At 33.4% G+C, this 13,497-nt stretch overlaps 1 protein-coding gene across 8 annotated transcripts in view; it reads right to left on the minus strand.

Moving 5' to 3' along the window:
• Positions 1-778: 778 nt before the first annotated feature.
• The window catches only part of Nse1 (SMC5-SMC6 complex component Non-SMC element 1), a 57,860-nt gene continuing 45,141 nt past the window's right edge, over positions 779-13,497 (minus strand). For 5 of the 8 annotated variants that reach the window (XR_016142413.1, XR_016142412.1, XR_016142408.1 and 2 more), the window contains exons 6-8: positions 11,664-12,023; positions 5,030-5,162; positions 1,120-1,264 (exon numbers count right to left, since the gene is read on the minus strand). Coding sequence is in view for 2 of the 8 variants with exons in the window: in XM_089096777.1 (XP_088952903.1) it covers positions 839-898; positions 11,664-12,023 (420 nt within the window). In the remaining 6 variants the exon portion in view is untranslated. Of the gene's footprint in view, positions 899-1,075; positions 1,265-5,029; positions 5,163-11,663; positions 12,024-13,497 lie in introns of those variants that run through there. The other 3 variants (XR_016142409.1, XM_089096777.1, XM_089096776.1) reach the window with 3 other exon arrangements.

Below are 13,497 nucleotides of genomic sequence, written 5' to 3' on the forward strand. Positions count from 1 at the left end.
CCACAATTAATGGTTTATCACACTCTTTTGGGGAAGCCATTAAAATAGAAAATAGACGCATGAAGACTTCGCTTCAAAAAGAGATACATCGGGGATATTTTTATAAACCCTACTTATGACAATTTAATAAAATGAGTTTCAACTCACATTACGTCTCTTTAAAAAAAATATAAATTGATCGTCTTAACACAAACCAATGCAGTAAACTGCATTTATCCCCAGGGATAAAAATGGATATAATCCGAATTTCAAAGTGTCTTTCATTCACGGTTAATTTTTCTTCAGTCTTTTCCTTCTTCAGAAGTTAGTTCAAATTTTTTTTTCTTTTGCACTGAGTACGACTTAGCGAAAGTCTTGGCCGAAAAATCTGCTTTGTCTTTTCGTTTTTAACTGGCTGTAAACCACCGTGATTTGGTTTTCTTTTATTCTTTTTTTTTTTATTCGTTCATTTTTTGTCTGTACCTCAAGTGTAGCCAGTGTGATCTCAGAACATATTTGGCACTGATTTACAAAAATAGATCCTTTTTTTTGCTCAAAATCCCGCTATTTACCCAAAATTCTCCTTTTCCTAAATTATCCTCTAATACCTTATTTTCGCCCACATAAACCTCATCTTCGACTTTGGAAAACAAATCGTGCTTATTCCATGCTTAATCTCTACAATTGTAAATTTGAAGCGTCACCCATAACAGATAAACTGGATTAAAACAACGAAAATCAAACAAAACCCATTCAAACTTTTAAAAATGGTGACAAGATCTGCACATAATGGCATTAATTCCAGATACGTAAATTTATTTTACATCCAAACACAAGCTCAATGTACTTACAAATTTTCTTAATCAGAACTATCACTTTCAACTTCCTGTATACGCTTTCTAGGTGTCTTCTTTTGCTTCTAAAAAAGAAAAAAAAAGCCACATATAAACACTCTCTCTCTCTCTAGATATATGTAGATTATATATATATATATATATATATATATATATATATATATATATATATATATATATATATATATATATATATATATATATATATATATATATATATATATATATATATAGGCTGAATAAAACAAATTTATAGTGGTGGTCAAGAGTATGGCTCTCAATTATTACAAATAAGAACGCAAAAAAAAAAATACAAAAATGCTGAAAGACCAGACAAACGATGACCAAGAGAAGCATTTTCTCTTATTTTCTTAATCAGAACTATCACTTTCAACTTCCTGTATACGCTTTCTAGGTGTCTTCTTTTGCTTCTAAAAAAGAAAAAAAAATGCCACATATAAACACTCTCTCTCTCTCTAGATATATGTAGGTTATATATATATATATATATATATATATATATATATATATATATATATATATATATATATATATATATATATATATATATATATATATATATATATATATATATATATATATATATATATATATATATATATATATATATATATATATATATATATATAGGCTGAATAAAACAAATTTATAGTGGTGGTCAAGAGTATGGCTCTCAATTATTACAAATAAGAACGCAAAAAAAAATACAAAAATGCTGAAAGACCAGACCTTAAAAGAATTTGAGCGGAATTCTCTTTCATTTCAGTCAATTTTTCAAACTATTGTAGCTGGTGATGATGAAGATACTTCTAGTAATTTTGATATCCCAAAAAATCAATATATATTTATGAATGAGCTGGTAAGAAAAAATGTAAATACAAGTAGGATGTCGTTTTGGAATTGCCGGGGTTGGAGGACTGCACAGGATGTGATTGAAACTTTTTTGTCGGATTCAGATAAAAATATATTAGGCCTATGTGAAACTTTTTTAGATGATTTTTTAATTAAAAATATACATGTAAAAGATTACCAATTTTTTCACATCGGTCGGAAAAGACAAAAACAAGGGGGTCTAGGTGTTTTAATTAAAAATTGCATACCAGCACGTATAAGGATTGATTTTTTGTCAATGAATATTGAAATGATTTTTGAATCTTGTGTAGTTGAATGCTCTTTTCAAAATAATCGGAAGGTTTTAATTGCAGTTATTTACCGTACTCCGTCATCCAGCCAGATGGAATTTAAAAATCATTTTGAAAGTATGTAGGGTATATTAGCTAGTCTTAATACTCCTTATTTAGTTATGGGTGATTTTAATATTGATTTAATGAAACTCCTATCTGCAGATCAGAATAGAATATATATAAATATTTTGCAGTTTTTGGAGGGCCCACTATCTTATGGACTAAACCCCGTATGTTTTGTGCCCTCTAGAATAGCTGATACATCATTTTCACTTATTGATAATATTTTTTCACCTTATAGTGCTGTTAATACATTTATTATTCCTGATGATTCATCTGACCACTGTATAATTATGTTTGATTTTCTTATAAATTTTCCGCATAATAAAAAAAAATCAAACCAAGCGTAGAGATTTTTCACATAAAAATGTGTTAAGGTTAAAAGAAGGGCTTGGTGATGTTGATTGGAGTCCTGTAATTGATTAGAAGGATCCGATCCAATCATTAGATAAATTTTATTATATTATGAATGAAAAGCTTGATCGTTTTTGCCCGTATAAGAGCCCGAGAGGAAAGAAACTTACCCCAAAAAACCTTGGATAAATGAATCACTTTTAAGATCTATTAATGAGAAAAATCGTTTATATAAAATTAGAATAAAATATCCCACGGAAATAAATATAATGCGTTTTAAATATTATAAGAATATGGTGGTAAGGATCCTTAGAGAAAGTGAAAGACTTTATTATGACAAATCTTTTCGAAATTCAGATTCCCCTAGAAAAACTTGGAGTTTGATTAAAGATAAAATTGGAAGAAATAAAAAGTTGTTACACCCTGAAGTGTTATTTGATATTAATGGTAAAGAATTTAGAGGACCACAAGCTGTTGCTAAGAAGTTTAGTGAATATTTTGCTAATATTGGATCATCTGTTGTTTCAGGAGAAGTTGACCTTTCTTCCCCAAGGTCGCATAAAAAATATCTACCGCCCACTGAAGATACGAGCAAATTTATGGCCCCGGTTACTTTTGCAGAATTTCAAAAGGTCATTAAGAGTTTAAAAAATGGTAATTCATTGGGATATGATGAACTTTTAACTAATTTGCTAAAAAATATTGCAGGTGTAATTTTTGAACCATTGCTTCATATTTTAAATTTATGTATTTTCTCAGGTACATTTCCTAAAAGATGGAAAATTGCGCGTGTAATACCATTGCATAAAAAAGGAGATAAATCTGACACAAATAATTATCGTCCTATTGCAATTTTATCACCGTTGTCTAAAGTATTGGAAAAGGTTTTTAAAGGAAGGATTACTAATTATCTAGATAAAATAATTTTTTTTACCAAACATCAGTTTGGATTTAGGACAGGCCATTCGACGGAACAAGCAGTTGCAGCTCTTGTATTAGAAATAAATGACTGCTTAGATAGTAATTATCATGTATCTACTGTTTTTTATGATGTTAAAAAAGCATTTGACACTTTAAACCATGAAATTCTTTTTGATAAAATGGAAAATTCCGGTATAAGAGGGAAAGGACTAGATATAATAAGATCATACCTTTATGGAAGTAAAATCGTGGTAGATGTTGATGGACATTTGTCTAGTTTAAATGATCTTGAAGATATTGGTGTCCCACAAGGATCGGTCTTAGGTCCGCTTTTATTTTTGATGTATATTAATGATCTTCCACGATGTTTGCAGGGAAATAATGGTCTTGCAATTTATTTGCAGATGACACAGCTGTTTCTGTTAAAGCGAAGGATTCATCTACATTGATTCAAAATTTGTTTAACACTGCTAGTTCAGTTAATCGATGATTTGTTTCTCATTATTTAGTACCGAATTTTAAGAAGACTAAATTTATGGTTTTTGGTCATTCAAAACGTGCTACTAAAAAATTTCATGTCAGGAGCTTCAAGTTGGTGAGCATAAAATACGTAGAGTTCAATCGTATCGTTATTTAGGAGTTTTTATTGATCCCCTTTTGTCATTTCAAACTCATATTGATCATTTAAGGGTGAAACTTTCGCAAAATATTGGGTCTATGTATCGTTTGCAACATGCTTTTCCATTTTCAATTTTAAAAATAATTTATCATTCTTTGATTGCTCCTTATTTAAATTATTGCACAATTATTATTTAAATACTTTTTGGATGCATATAAAACCCCTACAGATCCTTCAAAATAAAGCAGTGAGAATACTTGGAAATTTTTTACATCGTCCATCAAAACTTAGAGATGCATCGGAAAATGAAACATTATTTCTTTTCTTGAATTTATTAGATCTGAAACATATAAGAGAACTTAATATATCAATATGACATTTTAAAATACAACATCCTAGTAGTTATTTTTATGAAAAATCTCTGTTGATTCTACCCCCTCCTTCGGCTCTTAGGTGTTCTGGAATATATCGAATTCCCTTTGTTAATTGTGAAAGATCTAGATTTTCAATTAGATACCAAATACCATTTATTTCAAATAAATATAGCCTGAAAGATAGAATTCAAATTGAGTCATTTCGGCAAATATCAGTTCTAATGAAGAAAATATTAAAATTATGTATTGACCTGTGATGGTGGAATAGAAATTTTTTTATTATTATTATTATTTTTTTTTTGGTTTATATTTGTTACCCATGTTGGGATAGCCTTCCGTGCCCCACTTGCCCAGCGTTTGTTTTCTTTATGTTTGTTATTTTTTTTGTTTTTTTCTTTAACCAGGTTTTTTTTCTTTCTCTCTTTTGTTATGATGAGAAAATGTTTTTTTTGTTTTGTTTTTTTTTATTTATTTTTTATTATTGATACCCAATTTTACGAGCTTCGCTCTCTGTTGGGGGTATATGTTTTTTGTTATGTTGAATTAATCAAATAAACAGTTAAACAGTTAACAGACAAACGATGACCAAGAGAAGCAAATTAGGGGGAGGTGGAAAAGACCCAAAGAGGCGAAGATTAAAATACTTTCAGAAATTGCTCATACCCAAACGAGAATGTTCCTTCTGCTGAACCTTGGCAAATAAACTGTGGTAGAGCGGCTAAGCATGAGAATAGTGCATTTTTTCAAGATAGCATGGAAGTTGGTGGACATATACTTTCGACTGCGTTGAACAATCCTAGAATTAGAGGCCCAAATCTGATCACTAGAACATCGTCAAAACTTCGAATAACGTCACGAATTGTCAAATAGGGTTTGACAATACCCTATATATCAGCACTTTTTTCCTCAGATCATAAGGACATCGTCTAAACGTCACAAAACGTCGCGTATTTTTCAAATAACAACTTGCTGATATATAAGAATCAGCAAATTAAAGTCGTGGATGAGGCCTCAACTATGCTGAAAATTCCTAGAAAGGTAGGAAACAAAGAAGGTGACAAGAACGTCGTCAAAAAGTTGTGTGATGTTGCTTATCTTAAAAGAAGAAGGGCTTAGATAGCGAATCAAAGTCCTGAATGGGTTAAAATGAGCTTCTGATCGTACTGGCAAAAAATAAGGTTCATATCGCACTGGCCATTTTAGCATCATATTAGAGGCCATAAATCAGGATTACAGACCTCAGTTTTTTTTTAAATTGCAACGTTATCAGAAGGTCACATTAGGTTGTGACCTTCGTTACTTGTTCGTGAACAAGGCTTAGGTCACTTGTTTGCCTGTGAGTCTAAGCAAATTCACTCCCACGTTTTGCATACAAGTTCAGTGGACATTGTACTCCATGAGTCAACCCAAAATGCTCGATCATCCCTGAGTTCAATGACTATCTACCTTAGTTCTGCCAGGGGATGGATAGATGGATGACACGCTATATATCAACAAGTGAAAATGACATAATTTTTATACAATCCTCAAAAGGACTTATGCCAGCTTTGCCTCCAACTCAGACTATCTGTCTTGGCTTTATTTCCAATTAGCCATGGCTCGATGGCAATTTGATTTTAATTCAAAGATCATCGGATTCGGACAAAAAGTCGGACACTGACTATACAAACTGATTCCAAGAATTAAAATTATATTTCAGAACACTGTTGATATGCGGAGTAACATGAGCTCATTTTTTTGAAAACAAGAAGCCGGACATCGACTATAAAAACTGATTCCAAGAATTAAAATTTTATTTCAGAACATTGTGGATATGCTGAAAACATCTAGAAACAAATACTTTTCGCAATTTACAAGAAAGCCAATGGGTGAATGAGTGAATATTTTTTTTCACAATCAAACTGATTTTCACTTTTTCATGTTTCAATTTGACTTTTTACGGATAAACGAGGATATTACAAAAAGATGTCTTAGGTACCTTGTGAGATTCATCGTAATTAGCAAAAAAAGGTAAAATCACTTGAAAAGAAAGCATCACTCCGATTGAAATTCGGCAGGAAACGATAACTTTTGAATAATTAGATGAACAAACTAATAGCTTAGCACGAGCACATTTTCCACTATATTTACATCTGGCGGTGCATGACAGATTTGCTATTAAACATTTGCACTTTTGAACACAACCATTTTTACAATTGCACTTGGTCAGCTCCTTACTGGCAGAAGATGCCCCTGGTAAATCATTCGAATTTGGAACTCATTTTTCCCCTTTGTCTCGTTTCCATCCCCTTTCTGAAGGATCAAGTTTAAGTGAATCACGTCTAAGAGACTGACCAGATTTTGGCTCGGTAAACAGCACGTCAGATATGCTGAAGCGTTGTTGCTCTCGTTGGAAGAATTCGGTCCACCGATTTGCCTTGGCTAAACAGGTTTTTGCGAGCCTCATTGATATCAGCATCGCAACTCGTGCGGTCATATAGAAAGATTACAGATCGTTCGAGCTCAACAACAACGTCCTTGTCATTGTCTTTATGACATACTGTTACACTATTCATTGATGATGATATCTCAGGATAGATATGCCGTAGATTCCAGCCTGTAGCACACCCAAGGTTCACAGATAAACAAGTGGTGTCACGGCCAAGAAAGGCATGGACTCTTTCTCTGTTACAGAGTTGCTTGTTAGTAAGACTCATTAAGCATGTTCTTCAAGGCTCACATAGTTCATATATTTGGGAATTGGTCTACCTTGTATTCGTTTTTTATGCATTTAGGAGCTACATTTACATTTGGTTATGTCTTGAGATAAAATAATGCAGACAGAAGAGCTATATTCAAATCGTGAAAAACCGAACCAGCAAAACGAGAACATCCGTGTCTACCAACTGAATCACCAGGAGCTTGTACTTATTATCACTGCCTACCTTCGCATGTAGGACAATGCGAGTATCCGCCTCTTCATGTGTACAGGGACTTAAATTTCCAGCATCGATCATTCGGTCAGAACACAAAACAAGTTGTTTTCTCGTAGCAAATAGCTATCGATCTCCGAGTTCGTCAATCTTTTCCAACAAAATTTCAGAAAGAAAGTCAAACAGCTCTTGGTTATTCTCATCAACCTGCAAGTAAGTCTTTCCATTTCCACTTCTGGGGTATCCTTGTTGTGAACAAAATCCGAGTTCTGATCCCTGTTCCGCGCTTTGTTCTTGTTCCAAATTTCAGGCTATCTTCCATGTACACGTCCCAGATGGCATCAAGTCTTTTCCATCGCATGAGCTGAGATCAAACATAAGGAATGAATAAGTCACCTGCGTAATCCCCAAAAGTTTCGACTTCACGGGGGGTCAACATATGCAAGATGACCAGGCCGTCCAACATCCACTGCGAACTAAACGGAGCTAAAATATATATCGGTAGCTCTGGATATGTTTCTATATCTTCATGCAGCAGTGGAATGAGATCAGATTTTGGGCTGCTTAGCAGTTCACCTTTGCTTGAAAGCACAGGAGTAAACCTCTGATTTACATGGGAGAAGAAGTTTGTCAGGTCAGTAGATCTGAATTGGCTAGCTATGTAGAGACTAGAAAAGAGGTTTGTGTTCTTACTCGAGGCATCTAGCTTGCTCTTCATCATGGTATTTGCAGTATGTCCTCGCTTTTCTGAAATACTTCGAAATTATTTCGAGGGATTGGGTCTGACAGTGGTTGCTGCCTTAAGACAAAGTGGTTCATCACGAATTCCTTGTATTGGTGTTCTTTCTTTTGATATCGGGATGATACAAGTCTTTTAACCTTAAAGATTCAAAGTTTTGCGACGTTTTGTGACGTTTAGATGACGTTCTTACGATTCTTCTAATTTTTAAACCTTAGCCGCTCCACTACTGGAGCTAAAAGATGAAAAGGCTGAAAAAGAACTTAAAAAACATGCCATAATGATTCCAAATGAGCCGTTTTACCCATTGACTGAACCAGACTATGATCTCCTAGGAACTATGTGCTCGGAAAAAGTTCGGAGAATCATGAACAGAAACATTGGCAGATCAGCCCCCAGGCTGGTTAGTATACCCACTCGAATGTAGAAATGGGGACGCACTTGATTCCTGCTACTTAACAAAGACATGTTTACAACAACTGTTTGCCTTTCCAAGTGGCCTAGTCAGTGGAATGTGTCGGTATTTATACCACTGTTCAATGAAGGATACAGATTAGATCATGGATATTACTGGGGAAAACATTTAGGAAAATTTTATAAGGAGATTGTTTTGTAAAGCATTAGATTTTAGGTTTTAAAGATGGCCGAAAAGAATGAAATCTTAAGCAAAACACAAACAGGTTCAAGCTAATGATTCAGCTACTGTTAGATATGGAACTGTGGTGATGGGTCTTTTGCACCTAATTTTCAGTTATCTTGGGCACGAAGTTGCTATTTGACAGTCGACGTCATTATTTTTGTGAAAAAGAATAAAATCAAGCATCGGGCTTTCATAAAATAATTTTTGTTTGTGAAAGGTGCAAATCAAAGGTGAGTTGGGCTCTGTGTACGAGGATTCTCTAAGATAATCACAACGTTAAATTACTCTATTGTTAACCTCTTAAATAATAGACGTTCACAACTCTTTAGAGATTTTAAACTACTAATCAGCAATTAAACAAAATGTTGTAACATTTGTTCTTTTCTTTTAAGTAAGTAAATCTTTACTAATACAAATTTCCACTACTAGCTAACAGAGAGCAGAAATCGGTGCGTTAGCTTAATAGTTAGATAACTGAAGAGAAAAAAAAATAACACAAATGTAATGCGACAGAAATAAGACAAATAAAGAAAACGAGCTGTAAAAGACAAAAAACTAATAAAAAAGAAGCAACAGCAGAGAAAAAAGAGCAGAGGCCACTCCAGCATGAGCATAAACCAAACTAAAATTAAAACAAAATCAATCACTCGTAAGTTCCCACACCCATGCGAGGAATAATTTTCAAAATACATTTTTTTACTGACGGAAAATTCTTTGGAATTAATTCGGTCAGAATAAATTTATTTCCAACATAAGGGAAATGGTATGTCAATGACAATCTGACCCTTTCTTATTTCAGCAGAGGAAGAGGAAGCTTCTTGAAGCGAATATGGACAGAAGAAACGGTAAAAAAAATAGGTAAAGAATACGGCATTGGACTTTACAGTCCCTACCGGAGGTGCTGATCTCCGTTTCTTGGCCCTTCAGCCAGGAGGTGCAAGGGGGGTTGGCCAACCATCATATGCTTTCGCACACCCTTCCTGTTTACCTTCCCCAGATTTCTCCAGGTACCCATTTAGAGCTGGGTCGACTCTGGCTGAGCTTACAGAGTCACGTCACTGACCCCCGTTGCAAACCAAATAATTAGATACACTAGGATTCTAACCCTCGCCGTCTCGGACAAAGAATCCTAAATCCAGCGCACCAACCCACTCGGCTAGGACGGCCGGCTAGGACAGAAGAAACGGGGACCCAAGCAATACTTTCATCATGGAAATGGTTTGCTGGAGGTTGAATGTCATAATACGCCATTGCTGTTTGTAATTCTTCTAGTTGCTTTAGAATACGAATATAAAGAAATAAAAAGAGGGTTTGTTTTCCCGATTGATTTTGAAGCTTTTTGGGGCAAGCAATAAAGGAGAAAAGAATTCTTACACCGTAGCATAGCAATGCTACTCGTCAGTTTTCAAATCTGTTGGCAGATTTTGTCTGAAAATACCCTTTTTATATATAAAAATACTTTTTGGTCAAAGAAAAGCTGTCAAAACACAAGTTGTGCTGCTAAAGTGTCGGCAGCTTTTGGAATTCCGTTGAATTCTGCTACTGGCAGCTATGGAACTTTTTCCATATCTGATTTCAAGAGAACCACAAATGTATTGAGATAAATTATAGGACCATATATAAGATAGAATTCTACGAGGGAATGATACACGATCTTAAGATTGGAGAAAGGAAACAAGTCTTAGTTTATAAAGGGAACCCAAATTGTGCCCAAGTGTCTGACTCAAATAATCAGAATGTTTGCAGAAAGACAACATGTCATCAATAATGATCCCATGGTACCGGAAGGATTTAATACTTTTTACGCAATTTTGACCTAAGATCAGCTCTTCTATTCTGATCTTATCTAGTGTCTGCTTTGAGTGCCCAAATATCATTAGATCAGGTAAGTATGGAGCCAAATAGCTATATGTAAACCACGCATTAAGGGAATTTACTGTTGTCATCAAATTTTCGACCAACAAGCACGGAGTTGTAGGTTCTACTACTGAATTTCATCAATGGCTAATTCCTATATGGATTTGTGGCATAATTCAACGGGTAAGTGGAATAGCTATTAAAATCCAGTTCCAACTTATATATAGAATTTATTAATTTCGCAATTATGTTAGAAGGGATAATCTGTTCAGTTAATGGTTGAGACATGGCACTTCCTTTATATTTAGATTTCATTCAATCATAGGAAATGCATTTAAAGCAAAATGAAAGAATAGTAAAATATAAAACGAAAATTACTAGCGAATATATAAGCTCAAACATTTATGTAAACAATTTATAATAAACAGACTTTATGGCAAAGAATTATCGTGATCACATACAAAAAAAAAATTAATGAATATACTAAGTTGTAATAAAATTGACCTAAAACTTACGAGAGTCTACTGTTTTTTTTTATTAACCGTTGAAAACAGACACGTCCATCACCAAGTAACAAAAACAAACGTATAAAGAAATTAGGACTTCTTTTCAAACTCAGGACACCCAACATTTATATTTGAACATTTTGGTTATATACCGGTTAGCCATCCACAGGGAGAATAATGAATGGAAAGCTTGATAGACTACAATAAAAGAACCATATAAAAAAACATTAAACTAGCGTCAGATCCGTGAAGTCAAGGCATTATAGTGGCGTTGTTTATTTCTTTTTTAGAGGAATTTTTAGTTTGTTTTTCATGGTTTTACTTTAACTTTTCTGTCACAATGACACTAAAATCAGAGAGATAATCAGCCTCTTACTAACAGACATTCGATCAACCAGTCCCAAGTTTCTATGATTATATTGTTATAGAAGAAAGTCAACGGGAGAGAGCTTTTAGCAGGCACTTAGTACCACAGAAAAGTAGATAACCAAACACATTCAAACAGTTCACACTATCTTCTACAAGTTTCATTTCGTGCGCCACGGGCTACAAAATTTCAATTTAAATGCTTCTTCTAAAAATGTATACGGCGATACTTATAATTTAAAATCTTGCCTCACTCAAGCAAATACCGAGTACTTACCAGACTGGATACCTGCGAGACATTTTTACGTGACTCCTGTCGGCTCTTTGAAGCACTTGAAATGTGAGAAACATTGCTGCTCGAGATATGTCTACTCCTTGATACATCTGAAATCTGAGAATCATTTTTGCTTGACTTGCGATTACTCTGTGATACAGATGAGATTTGGGAAGCATTTTTGCGAGATTCCTGGGTACTCTGTGAGGCATTCGATTCTAAGCAATTTACACTGGAGTTCTGCGAATCACGAAAAGAATCTATACCAAGACCACAACTAGGACAATTCTGTGCGTCATTCCTCGAAAACTTTTGAAGACACGGCCAATGAAACTTAACACCACAAGAATTGCAAAGTCCACCCTACAAAAGGAAATAAAAAAATCCGGTTTGACAATTTTTTATGTTAATAGTCCCAAATTCTTTTCCCATAAGTCCAAAAGCCTGAAAATTGGCTCAAAGCAACACGATAAACGAAACAGAGCCTCTAAGTAAGAGCAGCTAATATGGTTAGGGTCAAAATAAACAGAATGGCGTTAATATATATATATATATATATATATATATATATATATATATATATATATATATACATCTGTATAGTCAAATTTTTTGCAAATTATATTATTGACTTATGAATAAATCAAATATACCACTAGATGCCTTTTTTTATATTCTTTCCAAATGTAATAATCATTTTTGTCGGAAATGAATTTTACCCTCCCCCCTATATATACTAATTCAGGGCATATATTTGCACATTATGGGGTGGGGTGGTGGCTAAGATTAAAATTTTCTATCTTCTGCAACAGAAATGTAAGTTCTATCACCCCCCCTCTTAAATTACTAAAGTATAATCTGAAACAGTGTAGGGGTGGGGGTGAAATTAAAATACGACCAGAATGATTTTTATATTTGGAAAGAGCATAAAAAAAAGAATCGAGTGATATGTTTACAATATTCGTATGTCAATAATATGAACTGCGAAAAAATTACCGATGGGTCTCCATGTCTAGTTTCCTTATACAGTATATAGCGGTGGGTACCGCATAATGCATAAGTACCTATATATACATATAGTAGTAAATATATATACTATACATAAATACTATGTATATTTACTTAGTTTATAATACTATAAAGTAATATATATATATAGTATAAGCCTAAAATTGAGGCTATTGAAGAGGAGATATGTTAATAAGACAGTTCCTATTTTTATGATATGCAAAAATTGTAGTTATCAAACTTTGAAATCGATTTCGCTATACTTACCTCCCAGGCCCTCTAATATGCGGACGTATAGATAGACGAATTGTATTATTCCCATATGTTTCCCCGTTTCTTGCTTTCGTCAGCATTTATTTGATTTATGGTTATACTAGTTAAAAAAAGCGTGATGCATGGCAAAATGCATAGAAAATAATTAATTTTTACTATATTTTTCCACATTAAGGAGCGAAAGCATAGTGGAATCCCTTTAATATATGTATATATATATATATATATATATATATATATATATATATATATATATATATATATATATATATATATATATATATATATATTTCAGGAGGGGACAGCCCTTTTCATATACGGAATAATTTCTCTTCGTTTTAAGTTTTAATATCGCTCCTTACTTTCAGTTAAAAAAAAACTTTTTTTTTTATTTAATTTCTGAACATTTTGGAATTAATGCAGCTTTGATGTTGGCTCACCGTACATGAATAATTAAAATGAAATTTGCATATTAATTTTACTTTTTTGACTAAATGGATTACGCGTACTTTTGATCTGACGTGACTTACGAATTAACTTACGTAACCCTTAGTCA

Source organism: Artemia sp. Qi Xiang Cuo, chromosome 11 (assembly GCF_049724085.1).
Source record: "Artemia sp. Qi Xiang Cuo chromosome 11, ASM4972408v1, whole genome shotgun sequence".
Classification (NCBI taxonomy): domain Eukaryota; kingdom Metazoa; phylum Arthropoda; class Branchiopoda; order Anostraca; family Artemiidae; genus Artemia; species Artemia sp. Qi Xiang Cuo.